Source organism: Artemia sp. Qi Xiang Cuo, chromosome 6 (assembly GCF_049724085.1).
Source record: "Artemia sp. Qi Xiang Cuo chromosome 6, ASM4972408v1, whole genome shotgun sequence".
NCBI classification, from domain to species: Eukaryota; Metazoa; Arthropoda; class Branchiopoda; order Anostraca; family Artemiidae; genus Artemia; species Artemia sp. Qi Xiang Cuo.
This window is the reverse complement of record NC_142799.1, coordinates 28,730,085-28,756,138: the sequence shown is the minus strand read 5'-3', so window position 1 is coordinate 28,756,138 and position 26,054 is coordinate 28,730,085. Positions and strand designations below refer to the sequence as shown.

The window sequence follows — 26,054 nt, the reverse complement described above, 5'->3', positions numbered from 1 at the left end:
GAATTTTTTTCCTGGATATCTAAACACACTGAAAATTTTCCCGGGACAACTGTCCCAGAACATCGCCACATGCAAAATTGAGTTGGCAAAAAGAAAGTAAGACAAATAAAAAGAATTTTGTATAGGAATTCTGTCAGATCCCCAAGTGTAAAAATTTCCCTAGAATGTTCACCCCTGGAAATTTCCCCCTCCACAGAAAATTATACCCATGGAAATCCCCCCAAGCACAAAATCCACCCTCCCCCGTCCCAAAGAAAAAATAAAAGTCTAAAAAATAAAATCCTCGCCAAAAAAAAGTCTGTATGCTTCCCAATAACAAATACTATACGTAAACAAAGGGCAAATTTTACAACTTAAGGACCCATCCCCAGGGGCTGTGAGGGGTCATGTTATTTCCAAAGGCATAGATTTAGGACCACTCAACTATGCTGAATAAAATGGCTATCTCAAAATTTTGATCAAACAATTTTGGGAAAAAAGGGACGTGGGAGGGGGGCTAGTTGCCCTCCAATCTTTTTGGCCACTCAAAAAGGACACTAGAACTATTAATTGCCGTTCAAATGAGCCCTCTCCCGATGTTCTAAGACCATTGGTTCGATACCACCACCTCTGGAAAAAGCAAAAAAAAAAAAAAAATAAATAAAAACATCCGTGATCTTTCTTCTGGCAAAAAAAAAAAATTACGAAATTCCACATTTTGCAGAAAGGAGCTTGAAACCTCTACAGTAGGGTCCTTTGATATGCTGAATCTGATGGTGTGATTTTCATGAACATTCTTTGACTTTTATGGGGTTTTCCCTCTGTTCGTTTTTCAAATATTGCCGGTAAATGTGGCTCACCCTTTATGAGAAACTTCGACCCCTACGGGAAACTACTCCGTGGAAAGTTTCTCCCACAAAAAAAAACACTCAGCCATAAAATTCCCTCCGCCAATTCCATCCTCGTTGAAAATCCCCCCTCCATAAAATTTCTTGCCGATGATTTAGCCTGGAAAATGGCTCTGAGAGGGTTATCATCCTAAAAGACCTAATTTCCAGAACGTTCAACTACGTTGAACAAAATGGATATCTCACAATTTTGATTGGATGTGTTTTGGAAAATGGTGGACGTGAGAGGGGCGTTATTCGCTATCTAATCACTTTCAACTATTAAAAAAGGCACTAGCCCTTTCAATATCAAATTGAATGAGCTCTTTTGAAGTTTCTACGACAAGGCTTTCAATAAAAAATTTATATGACCCCAGGGTATAACTTACAACCCTTGCACTGAGGGCTCTGAGGGGCTTATCATCCTAAAAGACCTAATTTCCAGAACTTTCAACTACGTTGAACAAAATGGGTATATCAAAATTTTGATTGGATGTGTTAGAGAAAATGGTGGGCGTGAGAGGGTCGTTAGTCGCTATCCAATCACTTTAAACTATGAAAAAGGCACTAGCCCTTTCAATTTCCAATTGAATGAGCCCTTTTGAAGTTTCTACAACAACGCTTCCAATAAAAACTTTATATGCCCCCAGGGCAAAACTTGCCCTGAGGGCTATGGGGGGAGGGGTTGTCGTCCTTAAAGACCTAATTTCTGAAACAATCGACAATCTTAAACAGAAAGATTATCACAAAGTTTGTATTGGATGTGTTTCTGGAAAAGGTGAGTATGAGAGGGGGGGGGGTTAGTTGTCCTCCAATTCATCTCGAAAGTTATAAAGAGTAATCGCCAAGTGAGTTTCCACTCAAATGAGACCTTTTTCAAGTTTCTACGACAAACATTTCAATAAAAACCTTATATGCCCCCAGGGCATAACTTATAACCCTTGCCTTGTAGACTGTGGGGGGGAGTGTCCTGCTCGAAGGTATAATTTCCTGAACTTTGAACTTCGTGGGACAAATTGGCTATCTCACAATTTTTATTGGATGTGTTTGGGGAAATGGTAGGCGGGAAATGGTGGAAGGGGTATTAGTTGCCTTCCAATCACTTTCGACTATTAAAAAGGGCACTAGCCATTTCAATTTCCAATCGAATGAGCCGTTTTTGAAGTTTCTACGACAACGCGTTCTATAAAACCTTATATGCCCCCAGGTTATAACTTACAACCCTTGCCCCGAGGGTTTTGGGGGAGTGTCATCCTCAAAAACATATTTTCAGTCTGGAAATCAAATACGCTGAACAAATTGGCTATCTCAAAATGTTTAGTGGATGTGTTTGGGGTAATGGTGGGCGTGGGGGGGGGCTAGGTGCCTTCCAATCACTTTCGACTATTAAAAGTGGCACTAGACCTTTGAATTTCCAATCAAATGAACGTTTTTTGAAGTTTCTACCACAACGACTTCTATAAAAACCTTATATTCCCCCAGGGCATAACTTACAACCCTTGCCCCGAGGGTTGTGGGGGAGTGTCTTCCTCAAATACATATTTTTATCTGGAAATCAACTACGCTGAACAAAATGGCGATTTCAAAATTTTTATCGGATGTGTTTGGGGGAATGATGGGGGGGGGGCTAGTTGCCCTCCAATCACTTTCGACAATTAAAAAGGGCACTAGCCCTTTGAAATCCTAATCGAATGAGCCTTTTTTGAAGTTTCTAGGACAACGGCTTTTATAGAAACCTAATATGCCCCCAGGGCATAGCTTACAATCCTTGTCATGAAGGACGTGTTTCGGGAAATGGTGGGTGTGGAAGGGGTGATAGCTGCCTTCCAATCACTTTCGACTATTAAAAAGGGCACAAGCCACTCCGATTTCCAATCGAATGAGCCCTTTTCGAAGTTTCTACGACAACTCCTTCGATACGAAGTATCGAAGAAGTTGCATAACTTAAAACCCTCGCCCCGAGGGTTGTGGGGGAGTGTCCTCCTCAAAAACATATTTTCCATCTGGAAATCAACTACGCTGAGCAAAATGGCTATCTCAATATTTTGATTGGATGTGTTTGGGCGATTGATGGGCGTGGGGGGACTATTTGCCCTCCAATCACTTTCGACTATTAAAAAGGGCACTAGTCACTCCAATTTTCAATCGAATGAGCCCTTTTCGAAGTTTCTACTACAACTCCTTCGATACGAAGTGCCAGGGTATGGAGAAAGAACAAAAAAAATACATTGTGCCCGCATCGTTCTTTACTTAGGCAGCGCTATCGCGCTGCCTATGATTAATTAAAAAAAAATTCAACAAAATAAGTTTTTAAAAAAAAGTAAAGAACTCTATTAAACCAAAATGAACAAATTAGAATCAAATAATCTACCACGAATACAACTACCATAAATCAGTATCAATAAATAAATGAAACCCAACACAAACAGAAATTAAAATGAATAAGAGTCAAACTCAAAACGAGCAGAAATTAATATGAGTAGGGTTCTAAACCCAGAGTTTTCTAAAACCCAGAACATAATTTGTACTCTACTGAAAAAAAATCCAAATAAATTTACCGAAAAAAAACTGCATTGTCAGTTTAATATATATATATATATGCAGATATTTATTCCTTAAAGTCTTGATTGGATTTTGATTTCTTAAAGTTAGACAAGTGAAAACAACTAAAAGAATTTTTCAGTAAAGTACAAATTATATTCTGGCTTTTAGAAAGCTTGGGGCTTAGAACCCTACACATATTAATTTCTGCTCGTTTTGAGTTTGACCCTTATTTATTTTAATTTCTGTTTGTTTTGGGTTTCATTTATTTATTGATACTGATTTGTGGTAGTTGCATTCTTGGTAGATTATTTGATTCTATTTTTGTTCATTTTGGTTTAATGGAGTTCTGTACTTTTTTTTCAAAACTTAATTTGTTGAAGTTTTTTAAATTAATTCCTGTTCGTTTTATGTTGACATAGTCTTTATCAGGGAGAAAGACTGAGCCTCTTCGAAAGTTAAACAACCGTCCCTTTCATAAAAACCTTAAATATCTCCTGGGCATAGCTTACAACCCTTGCCCCTAATCTCTGGGGATTGTTCCAACCCCAAAGGCCTTGTTGTATGATGTTTAGACCATTTTGAATAGAATAGCTATCCCAAAGTTTCTATTAGATGCATTTCTGGATAATACGACGTGTGTTTGGGGAGTTGGGTAGCTGCCCTCCGAGCACTTTGACTCTTAAAAGAACACTAAAGCGGCAGATTACCAATCAAATGAGCCCTCTCCGAAGTTTATATGACCAAGCTTTCTATAAAAGCCTTATATGTCCCCAGGACATAACTTACAACCCTTAGCCTGAGGGCTGGGGGTTTTGTTATCCTCAAAGACATAATTTCCAGACCGTTCTGATACGCTGAACAAAATGGCTATCTCAAAATTTGGATTAGAAGTGTTTGGTGAAATTATGGGCGGTTGGGCATTTGCCCTTTGATCACTTTCTAATAATAAAAAAGGCAATAGTTTTCTCAATTTCCAATCAAATGAGCCCTTTTTGAGGCCTCTGCGACACAATTTTCTAAAAGAACCTTATTTGCCCCAAGTGCATAACTAAGACCCTAGTCCTGAGGGCTATGGGGGGAGGATTGTCATTCTTAAAGACCTAATTTCCAGAACTTTCCACTACCTTGAACAAAATGGCTATCTCAAAATTTTGATTGGATGTGTCTGGGGAAATGATGGGCGTGAAAGGGGGGCTAGTTACCCTCCAATCTCTTTTGACTATTAAAAAGCGCAATAGCCTCCCAATTTCCAATTGAATGTGCCCCTTTGAAGTTTCTAAGACAACCCTATCTATACAAACCTTTTATTCCCCTAGGGTATAACTTACGACCTTTGCTCAGGGGGGTTTTCAATCCTCAAAAACATAATTTCCAGAACTTTCAACTACGTTGAACAAAATTGCTATCTCAAAACTTTGATTGGATGTATTAGGGAAAACTTGGTTTGACTTCCCCCTTTAGCGGGGAAGGGGGAATGGAAAACAGTATTCTTAAGAGTTGTGCGATATGGCTAGTCAAAATGTTGCCCCCCAAGGTTTTTTGACTCGATGATTTACAAAACATGGTATTAGATTCGTATCTTGGTTTTCTGCAGTGTTTTCACCTTAGGGGACTTCCGAATACGTGGGCAGATTTACTTCGACTATATAATAGAAACATAAAACAAAACTAAATGTAAAAAATTAAACACATCTGGTAACTTCAGTAATCACAGCAAAATATGATTACGGTTTTGATTGAACTAAAAAGGATAAAATCAAGGATCTGTACTAAACATCGTCATCTTCGTCGTTATCACCAAAAACATCTTTATTGGAATACACAATCCCTTGGAGGTCTTTGCAAGCAAGTGTGCAAGGCAATCCATTTTTTTGCCAACTACAGCCTCATCTGTCACAGTTGGAACGCATGCAGCTGCAACGAACCACATTTAGCAGATGAGGCGGAGTAGGTCCGATGTCTGTCATGATTGGAGTGAGGCGTCCGTCACGTAATCGCCAACCCCAATCTTTCGGGTCGAGTTCTGACGCAGTATTGCGCCATTCCGTTACCTGATAGAAGACTCTAAAAGAATGAAATTTCACAGCCGATGGAGTTGGTGAAAGTCTCTCTGGGTTCAAAACAGTTGATGTCTTTGAGCTGTTCAGTTTCTTAGGAAAAATCCTGTGCCTACCTTTGCTGAGACCCTCCCCTTTCTTAGCCTTGTAGAAAAACAGCAAAATCTTTTCACCGGCTTGCTGGACTTCTTCCTTCGTACAGCGCGGATTAAGGAATACTCCAGAGTTATTCCTAAATTCTTCATGGCTTTTTAGGAATGGCAGGACAGCCTGCTTTCCTTTCCCAAACAAACGGGGCGTCGTGTTGCAACCAAGAAAAGCGTGGTCAACAAGAATAGAGTGACAAAACTGTTCCAGCTCTCTTTTGATAAAGTTGATGTGCCAATATTTAGCTGGCAGCGCTCTTGACTTGGTACTGGTTTCGAAGTAGAGATCCCTGGCTTTCGGAGGCAAGTGATGGAGGAGAATAATCAATAAATCAGTGTCGTTTCCAACTACTGCGGTTACCTTTCCCTTGGCCGCATTAACACCTGTTATTGCCATCAGAATGTCCGCATCTCTCTCTGCATGAAGGACAGTGAAGCCTGCTTGGACAAGCTTCTTATCAATAGCTCGAATAGTGTTTTGCTTATTGTTGGGATTCCACAATAAGTCCTCCTTCTTCCTTTGCATCTTCAAAATCAGTGTAAAAGCTAGGTGACATCTTTGGTAGACGGACTAATACTTCTGTGTCACGAATGAAACTTAACTCTTGCAAGTTTGTGTTTCCTTTTCTCCATGGAATATGCTGGAGCGGCCATCCACCACCGATCACGTATTTATGCGGCTTTTTTTATAGGACGTTCACAGGTTCTGCCTTTACTAATTTTCAAATAGCTTTCGCTAGCTCCGCTTTACCTCGCTGTCGCGGCAGGCTTGGCGATTCGAAAAGGGCAGTAGGATAGCTGGAGAGATCGAATCTGAGTGTTTCTTCCATATCCCCTCTGGTAGTAGTTGCCGCTGCTGCAAGACGTCGGAACAGAAGACTTGCGTCAATTTGCATGTCTTCACTGTCAGCTTCAGAATTGTGGCCTTGATAGGCAATCGTAATCACTTTGCTTTTGCGCTTGAAGATGTAGCGATCGGCACCGGCGTCGTCCATTGACTTTAGAAATTCTTTTCCTATCGCCTTTGCTGCATCCGCGTTGATATCTCTTGCAGCTGTTATAGCATTTGATATATTGCACTGCGTTTAAAAGCTACTAAAGCCTTTACACCCTTTCTGTCTCTTTCTATCCGAGCTGGTCTTGCAGAAACGTGCTGGTCAGGTGACACGTACTCAACGCCGGTGAGTGACTGCATAAGCTCATTAATTTCAGCTCTCACTGGCATTGACATTGTCCAGATCAACCTTTGCGTCTCTCTCATTCCATTTCTTCTAGTGAGTCTCATGCTTATTTTCAGTGACCTCATCAATACTTGCTCAATTACTAAGTTGGGAGAGAGTCCAGCCCAAAATCTATCACTTCTTTAAATGACAAACATCCCATCCGCGAGGTCTTTATACAGCTTACTGGTTACTTTCTTTCAGCTATTCCATTTGCTGAAGAAATATTCTCACCGATTTCGAATACAGGTTATGGCCTGCAGCTGTAAAGTAACGAAGCATCTCAGTGAGTGCTTGAAGATACTGCACCCAGTTTTCGGTCCGTTCTGCCCTGAAGGCCCTCTTAGGCAATCCTAAACTTTCTGAATGCTGAATCCATATTTTGCAGTCCTGTTATTCTTACTTTCTTTCAGCTATTCCATTTGCTGAAGAAATATTCTCACCGATTTCGTATACAGGTTATGGCCTGCAGCTGTAAAGTAACGAAGCATCTCAGTGAGTGCTTGAAGATACTGCACCCAGTTTTCGGTCCGTTCTGCCCTGAAGGCCTTCTTAAGCAATCCTAAACTTTCTGAATGCTGAATCCATATTTTTGCAGTCCTGTTGTTCTGCAGCGTGTCTTGAAACATCATAATTCACGTTTGGATTCGACGCACTACGTCTGCGTTGGATGCGTCTTCAAGGGTTACTTCCTCATTCAGTTGAGCTAAGTACTCCAACAGGTTGGACAAGTGCCTTTCTTCTCCTACAATAGAAGCCAACAGGAGAACAGTATTGTGTACAAACCCATCCCGACCATCACCTTCGACGACAAGATAGATGGCATTGACCTACTTTAGCTTGCAAGCTGAATACATGACACGAAACGGGTCGGATGGAGTGGATATCATTCACCAATTCACCATGGGTCATACAAAGGCACTTTGTCGATATTTTTTCTGCCTATGATCGACTATAATCCTTCCTATCTTTCTTGTGTATACACGACCTTACGTTTTATCTCCGATAAAGCACGCCAGCACTGAATGGTACCAGTTGTTACTTTTGACCAACCTTCGTGCATGAAAGCGATGAACACCATCAATGCTGAGCCTGCTGATAGTCATCTCAAAGCAACAGTTCCAATGATCGGTGGTCTCCATTGCCGTATGAGCTTTCTTGGAGCGATTGGGCGCTCGATGACGGAAACAGGAATAAAAGAAGTGCTCGAATGCATATATGCCGGTAACATCATTAAGCATATCCTTAGCGGTAAGGCTGTTTCATCAGCCATGAGAGCGCTCGAGCTTATAAACTCAGAATTGCAGATCATTCTAATTTGCAAATCGTATGGTTTCAACTGCACAGATGACATATGTTCGAGTCATCCAGACTTTGCAGAAGCTTCGACAATATGTATAGCTCTTAAAGAAGAGAAAAAAGTTAACTCAATTCTGAATTTTACCAATGAAAATGAAAAAACCTTCCGCTTCAGTTCTTAATTTCTCAATGACACAAAAAATTTAAAGTTCAGTTCTAAATTTTTCTATAGAAGATAGGAAAAGTTATACAAAGATTGTGATTATTTTCCAGTGACGATAAAAAGTTTCTCTTTAATTCTAATTTTCTTAAGTTCACTACCGATTTTTTGCAAAGAGATGAAAAATTTAAAGTTCTGTTCCAAATTTTTCATAGAAGATAGAAAAAGTTATACATTGATTTGAATATTTGACATGAAGATAAGGAGCATCACTTTAATTCTGACTTTTCTCGAAGAAGTGCAAAATCTTCAAGTTCACTTCTGAATTTTCTTAAAGAAGTGAAAAAGTTAGCTCAATTCTGAATTTTACCAATGAAAATGAAAAAAGCTTCCACTTCAGTTCTTAATTCCTCAAAGACATAAAAAATTCAAATTTCTCTTATAATTTTTCCAATAAAATAAAAAGGCTCCACTTCAGTTCAGGTTTTTTTCTCAAAGAGATGAAAAATTTAAAGTTCTTTTCTAATTTTAAATTAAATTTTAGCTCCTTTGTCTTATGGATTTACCCATCAAATTTTTAAATTAGAAAATGAGTGACTCGTTCTATTATTAAAGATAATCGTTCAAACTCGTTCATCTAACCTTCAAAACAATAGGTTAGGTTTGGTATAAATAAATATTAATAAATAAATAGAAACATTTCTACATGTTTAAGTTAACTTTTTCTATCTTCTATGAACAATTTGGAACAGAACTTTAAATTTTTCATCTCTTTGAGAAAAATCAGAACTGAATTTAAGAAAAATTATAAATAGAGTGAAACTTCTGATCTTCATGGAAAACAATCGCAGTCATAGCATTACTTTTTCTATCTTCCATCTAAAAATTTAGAATAGAACTTTAAATTTCTTTATTTCTTTGGGGAACTTAAAACTGAAGTGGAAGATTTTTATTTTCTCTGGAGAAATTAGAATTGAAGTGTGTTCTCTGGTAAAGTTTAGAAGAGAACTTGAACTTTTCTTCACTTCGTTGAGAAAATTTTAAATTGAACTAAAACTTTTTATCTTCCGGGAAAATATTCACAAGTATGGTATTACTTTTTCTATCTTCCATCGAAAATTTTAGAATTGAACTTTAAATTTCTTTATGTCTTTTGTGAAATAAAGAACTGAAGTGGAAGATTTTTATTTTCTCTGTAGAAATTAGAATTGAATTGTCTTCTTTGGTAAAATTCAGTAGAGAACTTGAACTTTTCTTCACTTCATTGAGAAAATTTTAAATTGAACTAGAACTTTTTATCTTCCGTGAAAATAATCACAAGTATGGTAATAATTTTTCTATCTCCCACCGAAAAATTTAGAATTGAACTTTAAATTTCTTTGTCTTTGTGAAATAAATAACTGAAGTGGAAGATTTTTGTTTTCTCTGGAGAAATTAGAATTGAATTGTGTTCTTTGGTAAAGTTGAGAAGAGAACTTGAACTTTCCTTGACTTCGTTGAGAAAATTTTAAATTGAACTAGAACTTTTTATCTTCCGTGAAAATATTCACAAGTATGGTATTACGTTTTCTATCTTCCACCGAAAAATTAGAATTGAACTTCAAATTTCTTTATGTCTTTGTGAAATAAAGAACTGAAGTGGAAGATTTTTGTTTTCTCTGGAGAAATTAGAATTGAAGTGTGTTCTTTGGTAAAGTTCAGAAGAGAACTTGAACTTTTCTTCACTTCTTTGAGAAAATTTTAAGTTGAACTAGAAGTTTTTATCTTCCGGGAAAATATTCACACGTATGGTATTACTTTTCTATCTTCCACCGAAAAATTTAGAATTGAACTTTAAATTTCTTTATGTCTTTGTGAAATAAAGAACTGAAGTGGAAGATTTTTATTTTCTCTGGAGAAATTAGAATTGAGTTTTTGTTCTTTGGTAAAATTCCGAAGAGAATTTGAACTTTTTTATCTTCAGTGAAAAATTTGGAACAGTATTTTAAATTTTTCATCTCTTTGAGTCAGATCTGAACTAAAGTGGAACATTTTTATATTATTTGGAAAAACAGAAATGATCAATGACTAATTTCTTTTTCATTGAGAAAATTCAGAAGAGAACTTGAACTTTCCTTCACTTCGTTGAGAAAATTTTAAATTGAACTAGAACTTTTTATCTTCCATGAAAATATTTCACAAGTAGGGTATTACTTTTTCTATCTTCCACCGAAAAATTTAGAATTGAACTTTAAATTTCTTTATGTCTTTTTGAAATAAGGAACTGAAATGGAAGATTTTTATTTTCTCTGTGAAATTAGAATTGAATTGTGTTCTTTGGTAAAATTCAGAAGAGAACTTGAATTCTTCTTCACTTCATTGAGAAAATTTTAAATTGAAATAGAACTTTCTATCTTCCGGGAAAATATTCACACGTATGGTATTACTTTTTCTATCTTCCACCGAAAAATTTAAAATTGAACTTTAAATTTTTTATTGGGGAAATTAGAATTGAAATGTGTTCTTTGGTAAAATTCAGAATAGAACTCGAATATTCACGTTCAAAGTATAACTTTTCCTATCTTCTATGAAAAATTTGGAACAGAACTTAAAATTTCTTCATCTCTTTGAGAAAAAAATCTGAACTGAAGTGGAAATTTTTATATTATTTTGGGAAAATAGATTTGATCAATAACTTATTTCATTTTCATTGAGAAAATTCAGAATCGAAGTTGAACTTTTCTTCTTCCGGGTAAATATTTGGAACAGAACTTTAATTTTTTTCATCTCTTTGAGAAAGGTCGGAATTGAAGTTAAGAAAATTTAGAATTAAAGTGAAACTTTTTATCTTCATGGAAAATAATCATAATCATAGTATAACTTTTCCTATCTTCTACGGAAAAATTTAGAAGTGTCCAACTCAGAAAAGTCCGAAATAGTAATTTACATATTCCCAAATCATAATTTTCTGAAAGCATACACCAATGAAAGGCTAAGAAATCTAACTCAGAAAAGCCTGAAATAGCAAACTACTCATCCCAAACTATTGGTTTCAGACAACAAACACCTATGACTGACTACGAATCATAGCTCTGAAAAGTCCAAATAGCAAACTACACATCCCAAATCATAATTTTCTGACAACACTCACCTATTAAAGGCTAAGAAACCTAGCTAATAAAAGCCGGAAATAGCATATTAACCACCCCAAATCATAGGTTTCAGACAGCACTCACCTATGAATGGCTAAGAAATCCAGCTCGGAAAAGTAAAAAAATAGCAACCCACACATCCCAAATCATAGGTTTCAGACAACACATACCTATGAAAGACTATGAAATCCAATTCAGAAAAGCCCGAAATAGTAATTTGCATATTCCCAAATCATAGGTTTCAGACAACACTCACCTATGAACGGCTAAGAAACCTAGCTCAGAAAAGTCAAAAATAGCAAACTAGTCATCCCAAACTATAGGTTTCAGACAACAAACACCTCAGAAATGCGCTGACATCCAGCTCCGTAACGGCCAAAGTAGCAATCCACCCATCCCAAATCATAGGTTTCAGAAAAACACACACCAACGAAAGACTAAGAAATCTAGCTTAGAAAAGCCCGAAATAGTAATTAACATATCCCAAATCATAGGTTTCAGACAACATTCACCTATGAAAGACTAAGAAACCTTAGCTCAGAAAAGCCTGAAATAGCAAACTACTCATCCCAAACTAGAAGTTTCAGACAACAAACACATATGATGGACTAAGAATCATAGCTCTGAAAAGTCCAAATAGCAAACTACACATCCCAAATCTTAATTTTCTGACAACACATACCTTTGAAAGGCTAAAAAATCTAGCTCAGAAATGACAAAAATAGCAAACCACTCATCCCAATCATAGGTTTCAGTCAACACACACCTATGAAAGGCTAATAAATCCAGCTAAGAAAAGTCAAAAATAGCAAACTACATATCCCAAATCATAGGTTTCAGTCAACACACAGCAACGAAAGACTAAGAAACCTAGCTCAGGAAGGTCAAAAATAGCAAACTACTCATCCCAAACTATTGGTTTCAGACAACATTCACCAACGAAATACTAGGAAACCTTAGCTCAGGAAAGCCTGAAATAGCAAACTACATATCCCAAATCATAATTTTCTGACAACACTTACCTGTGAAAGACTAAGAAATCTAGCTCAGAAAAGTCAAAAATAGCAAACTACACATCCCAAATCATAGGTTTCAGTCAACACACACCTAGGAAAGGCTCAGAAAACCAGCTCAGAAAAGTCCAAAAAGCAAACCACTCATCCTAAATCATAGGTTTCAGACACCACACACCTATGAAAGACTAAGAAATCCAACTCAGAAAAGCCCGAAATAGTAATTTACATATCCCAAATCATAAGTTTCAGACAACATTCGCCTACGAAATACTAAGAAACCTTAGCTCAGAAAAGTCTGAAATAGCCAACTACTCATCCCAAACTCAAAGTTTCAGACAACAAACACCTATGAGTGACTAAGAATCCTAGCTCTGAAAAGTCCAAAAAGCAAACTACACCTCCCAAATCATAATTTTCTGAAAGCACACACCTATGAAAGGCTAAGAAATCTAGCTCAGAAAAGTCAAAAATAGCAAATTAACCATCCCAAATCATAGGTTTCAGTCAACATACGCCTATGAAAGGCTAAGAAATTCAGCTCAGAAAAGTCAAAAATAGCAAACTACATATCCCAAATCATAGTTTTCAGACACCACACACCTACGAAAGACTAAGAAATCTGGTTATGAAAAGTCGGAAATATCAAATTACATATCCCAAATCATAAATTTCAGTCAACACACACCTATGAAAGGCTAAGAAGCCTAGCTCATAAAAGCCTGAAATAGCAAACTACTCATCCCAAACTAATGGTTTCAGACAACATTCACCTACTAAATACTAGGAAACGTTAGCTCAGAAAAGCCTGAAATTGCAAACTACACATCCCAAATCATAATTTTCTGACAACACACATTTATGAAAGGCTAAGAAACCTAGCTCAGAAAAGTCAAAAATAGCAAATTAACCATCCCAAATCATAGGTTTTAGACAACACTCACCTATGAACGGCTAAGAAATCCAGCTCTGAAAAGTCCAAAAAGCAAACCACTCATCCCAAATCATAGGTTTCAGTCAACACATCCCTACGAAAGGCTAAGAACTCCAGCTCAGAGAAGTCAAAAAATAGCAATCCACACAATCCAAATCATAGGTCTCAGACAACACACACCTACGAAAGACTAAGAAATCTGGCTATGAAAAGTAAAAAAATAGCAGTCCACACAATCCAAATCATAGGTTTCAGACAGCAAAGAACTAAGAAATACTAAGAAATCTGACTTTGAAAAAGCCTGAAATAGCAAACTACTCATCCCAAACTATAGGATTCAGACAACAAACACATATGAGGGAGTATGAATCCTAGATCTGAAAAGTCCAAAAAGCAAACTACAAATCCCAAATCATAATTTTCTGGGGGGGGGGGTCGGGGGGAGGGGGTCCTTCTGTGTCTCAATGCACAAAAAAATATTAAAAAATGGGGGAGGGGAGGGGAGGGGAGGGGGAGGAGGGGAGGGGGAGGAGTGGAGGGGGATGAGGGGAAGGGGGAGGAGGGGAGGGGAGGGGAGGTGAGGAGGGGGGAGGAGAGGGAGAGAGAGGGAGGGGAGGGGCCCTTTGGGGGTCAAGGGGGGAGGAGCCCTTTGGGGTCGGGGGGGTCTGGGGGACCCTTGAGGGCCGGGTGGTCCTTTGGGAGCTTGGGGGACCTTTGTGGACCGGGGGCTTCCTTCGGGGTTGGGGTGGGGGTATCGGAACCCTGTGGGGTTGGGGTAGAGGACCTCACGACACTGTTCAAATAGAACTTGTTTACTATAACGACCACACTCAAAACCTCTTCTAAAACCTTTTCTAAAATCATCTTTTAAAATGTCTCTAACTGTTTCGCCGAAATAATTCCATAACCAGTCTAAAACGGTTTCGCCCAAATAATCCCTAAACGTAATTTCAGCGTGTTCCTTTTGTTTGGCATCTCTGTGCTTTCACATTTCAAATTTCTAGGAAACCCTTTCCTACGTTAATCTCTTCATCTCATAAATTTTCCTAGCTAAACTATTAAGGTTTTGTTAAAATATCAATTTATCTCTCCGACTTAAAGCTCAGTGAAGCCGTATTTAAAAATAGAATTTCTATCTCTTTAGACTCCCGCATAATTCCAAGATAACAGGTGATGTCATTTATAATTCCTGACACTAAAGATCAATGAAGCCCTATTTAAAAATAGAATATTGATTTTTCTCTCTGACCTAAAGAACGTTTATTCCTCAGACCTAAGATTAAAGAAGCCTTAGTGTTTCTTAATTTCCCCTTCGTGAATCAATAATTCCCCCTAGCGATTATGTAAATCAATTTCTCAGGTTAGGCTAGCAAAACAACTATTAAGCCATGTTTGTTTCTTAATTCCCCCTTCGTGAACCAATAATTTCCCCATCGAGTATGTAAATCACCCCCAGTGTCATTACACCTGGACAAACAACAGCAAATAAATTGACCTTTACCCCAATTAGACTCGATCGATAATCCTTAAATAAATTATGTCCCGTCAGCATTAAACTAAATTGTAGATGGCAGCAGGGGTGAATCGTGGGGCTGGTACCCCCCTTTCTACTGACCATATAATGTAGATAATTTAGGAGACCACACTGCCTTTCCATGACGATAAAATAAAAGTTCAAAATAGGGATAAAATTCTTTTTAATAGACAGTGTATAGAAATTCACAAAAATACCAGATATTTCGGTCACATATACAGTGACCAACATCAGTAGTAGGAACTTTTATTTTATAAACCATATAACAAAAACTCCGGGGTCGACACAGCCCCCCCAGGGACCGCGGGCAGGTGTTGTAAGTTATGCTCTGGGGGAATATATGGTTCTTATTGGAGGGATGCTCGTAAAAACTTCAGAGATGGCTCATTTGATTGGAAATTGAAAGTTCTAGTTCAGTTTTTTAGAGTCAAAAGAGATTGGAGGACAACTACCCCCCCACGCCCCTTTTTCCCCAAATATAAAAATTTTGAGATAGCAATTAAGTTAATAATTGCTCAAAAGTCAGATAACAAAAACTCAGGTGTCTCACAACCCCCCCAGGGCACAGGGGCAGGCCTTGTAAGTTATGCCCTGGGGCACATAAGGATCGTGTGAAAGGATGCTCGTATAAACTTCAGAAAGGGTTCATTAGATTGGAAATTGAAAGTTCGAGCTCACTTTTTAATTGGCCCAGGGGAGGGCGTTCTAAGGTATGCCCTAAGGGTATGTATGGTTCTTATGAAAGGGATGCTCGTATAAACTTCATAGAGGGCTCATTTGATTGGAAATTGAAAGTTCTAGTTCAATTTTTAAGAGTCAAAAGATATCCAAGGCCAACTAGCCCCCCCCTCCCCCCACGCACACCATTTTTCCTCAAGCCCATCCAATAAAAATTTTATAATAGCCATTTGTTTAAAAATAGTTCAAAGGTCAGAAAAAAAAAATTCCTGTGTCGACGGAAACCACCAGGGCCCGGAGGCAGGCGTTATGAGTAATGCTTTAGGGGCATATATAGTTCTTGTGGAAGGGATGCTCTTATAAATTTCGGAGAGGGCTCATTTGATTGGAAATTGAAAGTTCTTGTTCACTTTTTCAGTTTCAAAAGAGTACGGAGGGCAACTAGCCCCCTCTACTCCAAGCCTTAAATGCATCAGATAAAAATTTTGATATAGACATTTTATTAAAAATAGTTTGAAGTTCTGATAACAAAAAACTCCGGTGTCGACACAGCCCCCCAGGGCCCGGGGGTAGGCGTTGTAAGTTAGACCCTGGGGGCATATATGGTTGTTATGGAAGGGATGATCGTATAAGCTTCCCAGAGGGCTCATTTGATTGGAAATAGAAAGTTTTAATTCACTTTTTAAGAGTCAAAAGTGACTGGAGGGTAGCTAGCCTCCCCCCCCCCCAACACTCCATTTATTTTTTTTCCCAGAGGAACTTCGTATAGAGAGGATCGTCGTATAAACCTCAAAGGGGGCTCATTCGATTGGAAATCATGAGTTCTAGTGCCCTTTTTAAGAGTCAAAAGTGATCGGAGGGCAACTGAAAACTATATGCGTCTTGAACAGTCTTGGAAAGTATAAACAACATCAAATTGAATATTTGATATATAATGATATTAATTGTTGAAAGATACATCAGTTCAAGAATTTATTTCACTGTAATTATATTTTTATTTTCAACGCTGTAAGAACTAGAAAAGAGAATATTTGTGATATAATTCGTTTTCAGTTAAGCGCCAATGATGCAGTAGGCTTTTGGTTTTTATTTACAGTTAGGAAAGGAGGCAGTATCCAAACACTTGTTTGTAGTGAAACTATATTCGTCTTTAACAACTTTAAAAAGAGCTAATAAATAAAACTAAGCATTTGATGTATAATGATAGCAATAGCTGAAAGCTCATCAGTTCAAATGATACTATAATTTTACTGTTTATTTTCAATATTAAATACAGAAGAAAATATTTGTCATAAAATCTGGTTTTGAGTAAAGCGCCAATGATACAGCAGGTTTTAGACTTTTGAACTAAGAGAAGGACCCGATACCCAAAATCTTGTTTGTGGTGATTTTTTTTCTTTTCAAGCTTGATTTGCATATTCATTTTCATTTTCACTCGTATTAAGACTTATTTATTATTATCTATTGTATGTTTGTTTGCATTGATTGTTTATTTAATTTCTGTTCGTTTTAAGTTATCATTTATACTTCAATAGGAAAATATTTTTTTTTTTTTTTCAAGCTTGATTTTCATATTCAATCTAAGCATTACTTGCTTTAAGATCTATTTATTGATTTACATTATTACTTGTTGTTTGTTTTTGCTATGATTGTTTATTTAATTTCTGATCGTTTTGGGTTTCATTTATTCTTTAATAGTAATTTCTGGTCGTTTTGAGTTTGAAAGGTATTTCATTTGAAAGGAACTTTAAAAGGTATTTGTATCTGCTGAGCTTAAGTTAAAAATGGACTTTACTTTTCTTTGAAAAACTTATTTTTCGGAAAGTTTTTTAATTAATTTTTGTTCGTTTTTGATTGCAAAACTTTCAAGTTTTTGAAAATTCCTTATTTTAAAATCAAACTTTTATTGTTTGAAAAAATAAAGTTGTGAGACAGAGTCAAACTTTAGCGTAAAGAGCGAGGTGTTGAGGAGGGATGCCTTTGTGAATCGCAAAGGCCGGTTAATTAGAATAGATAGCTCTTTTGAAAGTACTAAAAAACTTTAGCGTAAAAAGCGAGGTATTGACTAGGGGGTGAACCCTCTCATATACGTAATCATTTCTTTTCGTTTTAAGTTTTAATGTTGCTCCTTACTTTCAGTTGGAAAAATACTCGTTTTTTTATTTAATTTCTGATCGTTTTTAAACAATGCTGGGAGATCCGGCGCCCCCTTCATAGAAATGGCCCTTCCCCAAGAAAACGTCTTCCATGGAAAGATTCTCCCCCTTAATCCATACTCCGACCCCCCCCCCAAGAAAAATTCCTCCTGAATACGCCTGTATACTTCCCAATAACCGATACTATATGTAAACAATGGGCCAAGTTTATAACTTGCAGCCCTCCCCCGGGAACTCTGGGGGATTAAGTCATCCTCAAAGACATATTAATTATATTTTCGACTATGCGGTACAAAATGGCTATCTCAAAATTTTGATTGGGTGACTTCGGGAAAAAAGAACGTGGGAGGGGGCCAAGTTGCCCTCCTATTATTTTGGTCACTTAAAAAGGGCACTAGAACTTTTAATTTCTGTTCGAATGAGCTCTCTCACGATATTCTAAGACTGCTGGATCGATACGATCACCCCAGGGGAAATAAAAAATAAATAAATAAATAAACACGCATCCGTGATATTTCTTCGTCGTTTTTCGCGCCCAAGCGGACCAGGGATGTTTCTGACAGTGGCATTAGCGGGACGTCTGCGGAGCATTGTACACGTGTGGATCTGGAGGGTACTGAAACCATCGTTGAAGCTTCTGAATCACGCAAACTGGAACCAACCATGACGCAATACGCACTTGTACCAGCCCAGTCTTTTTCGTTGTTTGCAAATAACATCAGTCGTTTTGTCAACAAATCATCCAGTCTCTATTCAAATTCTAAACTTAGTTTGCTGAAGAGCCCTTCGACTCCAGATGTTTCCTACATTTCTCCAGTATCCAAAAAATAGAAACTGAAGTTTCAGTTAAATTGACTCACTTGTTTCAGTTGGTCGTCCTACTCTCCGTCTGAGGACGCTGCTTTTTGCAGATTTTGCGTTCTGTTCTCGTCAGAGACAGCTGGCAATGGCTGCCACCAGCGCCTGGAAAATCTAGTCACCAAACCATTCAGGAACTGGAAGTATGCGATAGAGTGCTTCACAGCTTACCAAAAAGCACATTTTCATAGAAACTGCATCGTATCGGCTGAAAACTTCATTTTTGTCTCGGAGAAAAGGCCGGACAATATCGTGCACCAACTAGACGCGGCGAGTTGCGACCAGAAGTTGCGACCAATTGTTGAGACGGTGGTATTTTGTGGGCGGCAAACAACTTGCCCTTCGTGGTACCAACGATTCCGGCCCAATTTCGGTCTCGGATCCAGAACCTTCTCACAATGATGGCAACTTCCGAGCACTACTGCGGCTGAAGGCGGGACACGGTGACGATGTTCTGAAGAACCACCTTCTTTCTGCGGCCGGAAATGCCACATATCTTTCTCCCATCATCCTGAATGGTATTATCACCGCATCCGGGGAGCTTCTTCAGCAGTCTATTATGGAAAGAGTAAACACAAGTCCATACTTTTCGGTGCTTGCCGAAAAAACGGCGGACGTTTCGAGTACCAAGCAGCTGTCTGTTTGCGTCCACCACACTTTCAAAGATGACTTGCATTAGGAATTCATTGGTTTTATCTCAGCTTCTGATTTAACTGGGAAATACCTGGCTTCATTAATCCTATAATTTGTCTACAGCCTTGGTCTTAATTTAAGCAATAAGGCTGGTCAGGGATATGACGGTGCAGCAGTGATGAGTGGGCATCTTAGGGGTGTCCAGGCTGTTATACGTGAAAAGCATCCGAAGGTGCTTTACGTCCATTGTAGTGCGCACAGTCTCAACTTGGTCATCTATTCTGTATGCTCTATTCTGGCGTTTAAGCATTTCTTTGGTGTCTTGTCACAAGTCTGCAGTTTTTACCATACTTCCCCACTCAGAACACAGAATTTAAAAAAGAAGATCAACGAAATACTACCGGATTCGAGGAAACATACTTTAACCGGACTCTGCGAAACAAGATGGGTGGAGCACCACGATTCAGTCGTGCGTTTTCTTGAGCTGTACCGACCAATCCTGCGATCCTTGGAAGCTCTTGAAGAGAATGTAAATGCAGAAACGCCTATAAAAGCGGCGCAGTTGCAGGAGAGGATGAGCAAGTCGCAATTTGTTGGTTGTCTCCGTTTAGTCAAAGAGTTTTTATACCTTACGCTTCCACTGTGCAAGACTCTTCAGTCAGTTGACTATGATTTGGCATCTGCATTCAGGTATATTTAAACTGTCTTTCTAAAAACAAAGGAAATGTGAGGAAATACTGCTACTGCTTTTACGTCTATTTTCGACGAAGCTCAGCGTATTGCAGCGACTTAGGACTGGAGATGACTCGTCCAAGGACGAGAGGTGGCCGGAGTATGCACGCAGAAGATCCAGACCTTCTCAACCACTATAGAACCTCGCTCTTTATTCCTTTCCTGGACTACTTCATTACCGAGCTGAAACAACGATTTGTGCTTCACCAGAAACTTCCAAATCTGTCAAATCTCAGCGTCCTTTCTCCTGCCAAAATTGTTTCTGTCGATCTGAAGGCATTAAACCTGGAGTCATTGGTTGAATTGTATGGCGATATTCTTCCCGAGCCAGACTGACTGAAGAAAAAAATTGAGCTATGGCGCATCAAGTGGGAGAATATTCTGGCATCAGAGAGGCCTACTTATGCCGTGTCTTCACTTCAGGCATGCAACGCCACCTTTTTTCCAAATGTTTTTCTTCTTCTGGCTGTTCTTGCGACGTTACTTGTTAGCACTGCTACTCCGGAAAGAAGTTTCTCAACGCTCAGAAGGCTCAAAACCTGGCTGAGAAATTCAACAGGAGAGGAACGATTGAGTGGCCCAGTTCTTCTTGCATTCAGTTGGAACGTTTACTTATGTACATAAATGGTAATCGAAATTTTTGCAGGGAAGGAAAACATTCACCTTGATTTCGTTTTATCGATACTTCCCACTGCCTTTAATTAAAAAAAAAAAACAACTAAAAAATATATAGACTACTTCTAGCCTAATATTTGGCTTCTATTTGCGCAAAAAAAAAATAGCTTTTATTATTTAACTGTATGTAAATACTTGTCTTGTTTTTGCGTTACTAAAAAAAAAAAAAAAATGCCCCTTATAGATACGAAAGTATGCCTAGTAGACGCGTCCTCGTTCGCAAAGGGCGGACTAACGGTCTCGAGCTAACGTAATGTTGCTCGAGGATGTTGGACAAAGTCCACAGGAAAAAATCGGTTAACCCCCCCCCCCCCCCCGAACAAAAATCCTGGATACGGCCCTGATACTGATATATATTTCTTAAGGTTGTAATAACTTTTTATTTATTAAAGTTAAAAAATTTTAAACATTTTAAAAGCATTTTGCCGTTTAATGTTGTGGGATCAGGGTTGCCATCAGACCAAAAAATTTCGTAACGTCCAAACTCTTAAAAACGTAACCTTTTCGTAACGTTTGATAGGAAAGATTCTTTCAAGGCAGGGTGCCTTAATTTTGCTACCAAGGGCGGTATTTAAAGGGGAGGGGAAATTTGTTGCCTGTATAACTTGAAAAATATGTTTTTACGTAATCTCATTAAAAATCCTCCCTCCAACTTTTAAAAGTATATAATAATAAAAATTCATGCTTCTTTACCTTCAGGAAATTCCTGTTTATTCAACTATAAGTGCTGCTTTCAGTTTACCTGCAAAACAGAAAGACCCCCCCCCCCTCCAATGCGTGTATATAACCCCAGGCTACTATTTTTCTTATTTTGTTGTTGTTATTTTTAATTGCCATTATTTGTGTTTTAAACCAAAGGTTGATTAATAATACGTGCAAGATAAAAGGCAAGTTAATAAACACAGGACAATTTAGAGTTTTTCAGAAAGGAAGATAACCAACTAGATTTGTTTGTTTTTTTTTTGTTAAATTTCAATGAAAACGATCTTAATAAATCCAGTTTCTTAAAAACACCCAAAAAATCATTTTAATCGCTCCCGTCCCATCTAAATTTTAGATTGGCTCGGTCTCAGTCTCGCCTCCTCAAGCTTCAAATTTGCATCGCTCCAACATGAAGATTTGAGCAATTCCGAGTGACAGAGTTTTTGTTTTGTTTTTATTTTATCAAACAAAAAATATTTCAATTGTTGTCTTCAGTTCTTATACAAAACAGCAGTTATTTTACATAAAATGCCTTTTTCCGTTTGTAATTGGAATCGTAACTCCCAACCAAAAGAAAGCAAGAAATGAAAGAGTTCACACAATTCAACCCCAAGAATGTTATCCTCACGCTGTTTTGATGGGCCTCACAAGTCCAAGCAAGTACAAAGAATTTTTAGGGGAGGAGGTCAAACAAACTTTTTTTTTGGGGGGTTTAGGGGGGAAAAGTACCTAGATTAGGTTACGTATTTAATATACACTATGCTTTACCCCCTACCCCTAATGTGGAAATATATAGCACAAATTTGTTTATAAGCTATTATATTTTCATCATATTTTGTTTCATTTCATCAGCATCAACCAAACTTGACTTCTCGCGTGTGTACCAGTTAATTGACAAGTACCATATCATCTTATAATCACTTATTAAAAAAAAAAAAAAGCTTTTATTATTATTTACCTGTTTTTATTATACATTTTCCTTCCTGACTTCAGCTAGCTCCTTGCCCATATAATTTCAGTATGACTGTTGACTGAACAAAATTCCAACTCAACACTGATGAAACTGAAAGTTGGGGAGGTGACTAACTGACTATTGCCACTTGTCACTAAACAAATGATAATCTTATGCTCATGAGAGAGAATGATATCTCAACATACAATGCGAGTAAACGAAGTGGGTATTTTCTCATCCTAATAACTGAGTGATTGTGTAATAAAATTCAATTACACCGATATATAAAGAATGTCGTTACTCATGTCAGTAATTAAAATGGGAGCAGTGGATTTTTCCACGGGGTAAAAAATAGATTACTCAAAAAATGCCAAATTTCCTCATTATTCAAAAGCGTAACATAATTGTAACATAAGTTAAAAAACATAACAAAAATGTAACGTTTTTAGGACCGTAACGTAAAACGTGCCAAAAATGGTAAGAACGTAACCTCGGTGGCAACCCTGTCTGTGTGGCTGCAGAATTTTTGTTCATCCGCATACATTATTAAAATTTCTTTCACTTTACTAATATACTTTTTGTGGATTATTATTTGTATCTACATATTTTGAAATATTCTTTGCGTAGATTTTGAGACCTTCACAAAATATAGTGTAAGAGTTTTTATCATTCACGATGGAATTTCGTTTCATTGACTATATATATTATATATTAAATATTATATATTAAAGTTTGAAACTTTCTAGGTTTGATGAATGCTGCAGACTATTACGGTTTAGATGAGCTTCGTCGTGGTTGTATCGGTTTTGTTCAAACCTGCATTAATGTCGATACGGTGTGTGCCTTATTGTCGTCCGCAGAGCGGTATATCCAGTATAAATGTACGAAAAGTTTGGTGCAGAAAGTTTTAGAATTCGTAGATGAACATGGGAATGAAGTGCTGAATCTGGGCTCATTTACGTTATTGCCACAACATGTTGTTAGGCTGATCTTGTCAAGAGATGAGTTGAAAGCTGATGAGTTTACAAAATTCCAGGTATGGCAAATTTGATTTCTTGTTGATGCGAATCTTCACTTGTTTTTCAGGTTTTTATTCTGTTTTGTTTGTATTGTGGTTGCAGAGATATCTGCAACCTAGCAAAGAGCGAAACGCTGTCCATAGTAATGGTGCCTTTAAAAGAAATCACTTTTGACAAAAAAAAACTGTCTAGTCAGAATAATTTGCCATTTGACGCTGATTCAGGAATGGTAAATAATATGTTTTATTAATAATAAGTTTTTTTTTTAAGCCCATCATACAAAAAAAGGAAAGACGGAGCATAAACAAAAAAACGAGAAAAAACTAAACACAAATAAATACTTACTTTACTTACTTGTACTTGCAGCTGGACCATGCCTTTCCCCCGCACCTGGCATCTAAACAGAGCTTCTGAATGTTGGTATTCCACGATGAGTGGTCCTATGCCAGTTCTTCGCCGTACCTCAGCCAGCATTTGTCCCATCTGTGGCCAAATTTGCTAAAACCTCAAGCTGGTTCGAGATCTTTTTTTACTAGCGTCCAACAATTTTTGAACTGTCCTCCTTTTCTTCTACGCCATGATGGTAGGGGTGGCTCAGTGAGCAGTATTTGTTTAGTGAGGTGATTTTTAGGGCAACGTAATGCGTGTCCAAGTCAGCAGAGCCGGTGGAGCTTGATGATGTCTGAGGTTTTGTCTCATTGTAACAACGTAAGCGGATTCCATCATTAGAGATATGGTCTGAAAACCGGGTGCGCAAAATTTAACGCAAGCAACGGTTGAAGCACGTCTCTCTTCAATCATTTCCAGGTTTTTTTTTCAAAATCCAACTCAATCTAGAGGGGCAGGAATAGCCAAGTATATCAGCTACAACATCAGTTGTGGTCTTAAACTGCAACCACATTTCTTAAGGGGTCTTGAGCGTCGATGGATATGGCATCAAACCTGCTTTCGAGGAGAAAGTAAAACTCATGTTTGGAGTCTATCTGGGCAACGGTGACATTATTATTAGAGCACGAAGTAATGCGTTGTGAACTTTTGTGTTGGAACAAAGAGTTTGCAACCACAAGTTCGTTGTCGCGAGCGGAGTGGATGATTCCTTCATCATTTTCACATCGCTGTCGTATGTGTAACGTCCGATGACGTCGTGTACTGATTGGTTAGTAAGTCCAACACGGCCATTCTAATCTTTTGCTACTATGAGGTGGTCTTACATTGGGCATCTCTTCACTGCATGCTCTAACTCCATGTAGAACTAGTCTTTCTAGGCTTCAGCAGCCTCATGGGTGGGGGCATATACCGTTCTAATGCTTATATTGAACAGTTTACCCTTTAAATGGATGAGGACAATTCTTGGGCTAATAGGTTCCCACGCAAGAAGCGCGCTATTAACTGTAGTACTCAACCCCACTCCGTGAAGCCCGGGACCATCCTGTACTCTAGAGTTGAAAAATCGGTACTTCTTTTCTGATTCTGCTATGGGAATCTCTTTCAATAGGACACCTCTGATCCTCGTTCCAGAAAGGCAGATAACATTTCCCTTATATTTGTGCAATTTATAAGCTGTGACTTGGTGGGTTGTCTCTTCTTTCATTGATCTTTCATTCCAGCAGAATACTCCAAAAGTCTTTTTCATCTGGCTGATGGTGGTTGGGATGGTTTGCTCATTTATAGGCTTCGCCACTATCCCTAAGGGCGAGGGTGCGTTGCTTATAGCCGGGGATGCCATAGTTAAGATCGTTCGCTCATTTATCGGCCTCACCACCATCAAAAGCGAGGGCGCATCGCTTAAAGCCGGGGACTCCGTAGTAGATGACAAACTATTGAGACCATTTATTCTTCATTTAGATCTTACATGGGAATTTCTTTGACCGTAATCTCCCGAGACTCATGGTATCCTGTGTGCGTTGGCATTTGAATATGCCAGGCGTGTGGCTCGTTGAAAGGTTCACCGGCCTACCTCTTTGAGGTGCACAACTCTTGCTTCTCGTTAATGGTTATGGACGGAAGAGCTCGACCAATAGCTGGGAGTGTCTCACTTCCAGGACACCAAAAGACTATTCAGACCCCTTTGATCCCAACCTAATCATCTCCGGATTCAGACACGAACAAATATAAAACATATTAAATACTTTGATAAATTGCTGTGATAGTGCCGAATACCAAGGATGATTCAGCTTCGAAAGGTGCGTATTGTACATAATGACTTGCTTTTCTACACCTATAGCAAGATCAGCTAAGCTGAAGTTTCTAACAAGATAAGAGTTCCAAGTTCATGGGGGGAAACGTAGGCGAAACACAGAAAACTGAACGAAGTTCTGGTTATCTGGCTTAGTAAACATTTCCAAAACAGTGCTATGTATAAATCATGTGGTAGAGCAACTGAGTTAAAAAGTTTCTAAAGAAGACAGTGGTTGAAACATAGCTTATTTATCACAAAAGAACCACACGATAGCCCCACTTGGCGTTCGATAAAAGCTATAAGGAGTTGTTGTGTGTGCTTTACTGAGGAGCCAATGGGGAGACCAAGGTAAGTAATGTGATCAAATGGCTTGATTCTACTGTTCCGCAGAGGAATATCTGCTGGCGGTGCGTGCTTCCAGTTGAAGAATGCAACTTCCGGCTTTTCTTCATAGAACTAGAGACTGAGTTTTACATACTCAGATTGTAGTGATATGATAACACCTCGCTAATGCGCTTGATAGTGCGACTTAAGTTGAAAATTTCGTCTGCATAACAGACGAGAGA

General features: G+C 38.2%; 1 protein-coding gene across 2 annotated transcripts in view; it reads left to right on the top strand.

The window, feature by feature from the left end:
- Window positions 1–26,054, top strand: part of gprs (speckle type BTB/POZ protein) — a 119,680-nt gene that overhangs the window by 33,291 nt on the left and 60,335 nt on the right. For both annotated transcript variants that reach the window (XM_089090129.1, XM_089090130.1), the window contains exon 5: window positions 23,037–23,326. In XM_089090129.1, coding sequence (XP_088946255.1) covers window positions 23,037–23,326 — 290 coding nt within the window. The remainder of the gene's footprint in view (window positions 1–23,036; window positions 23,327–26,054) is intronic.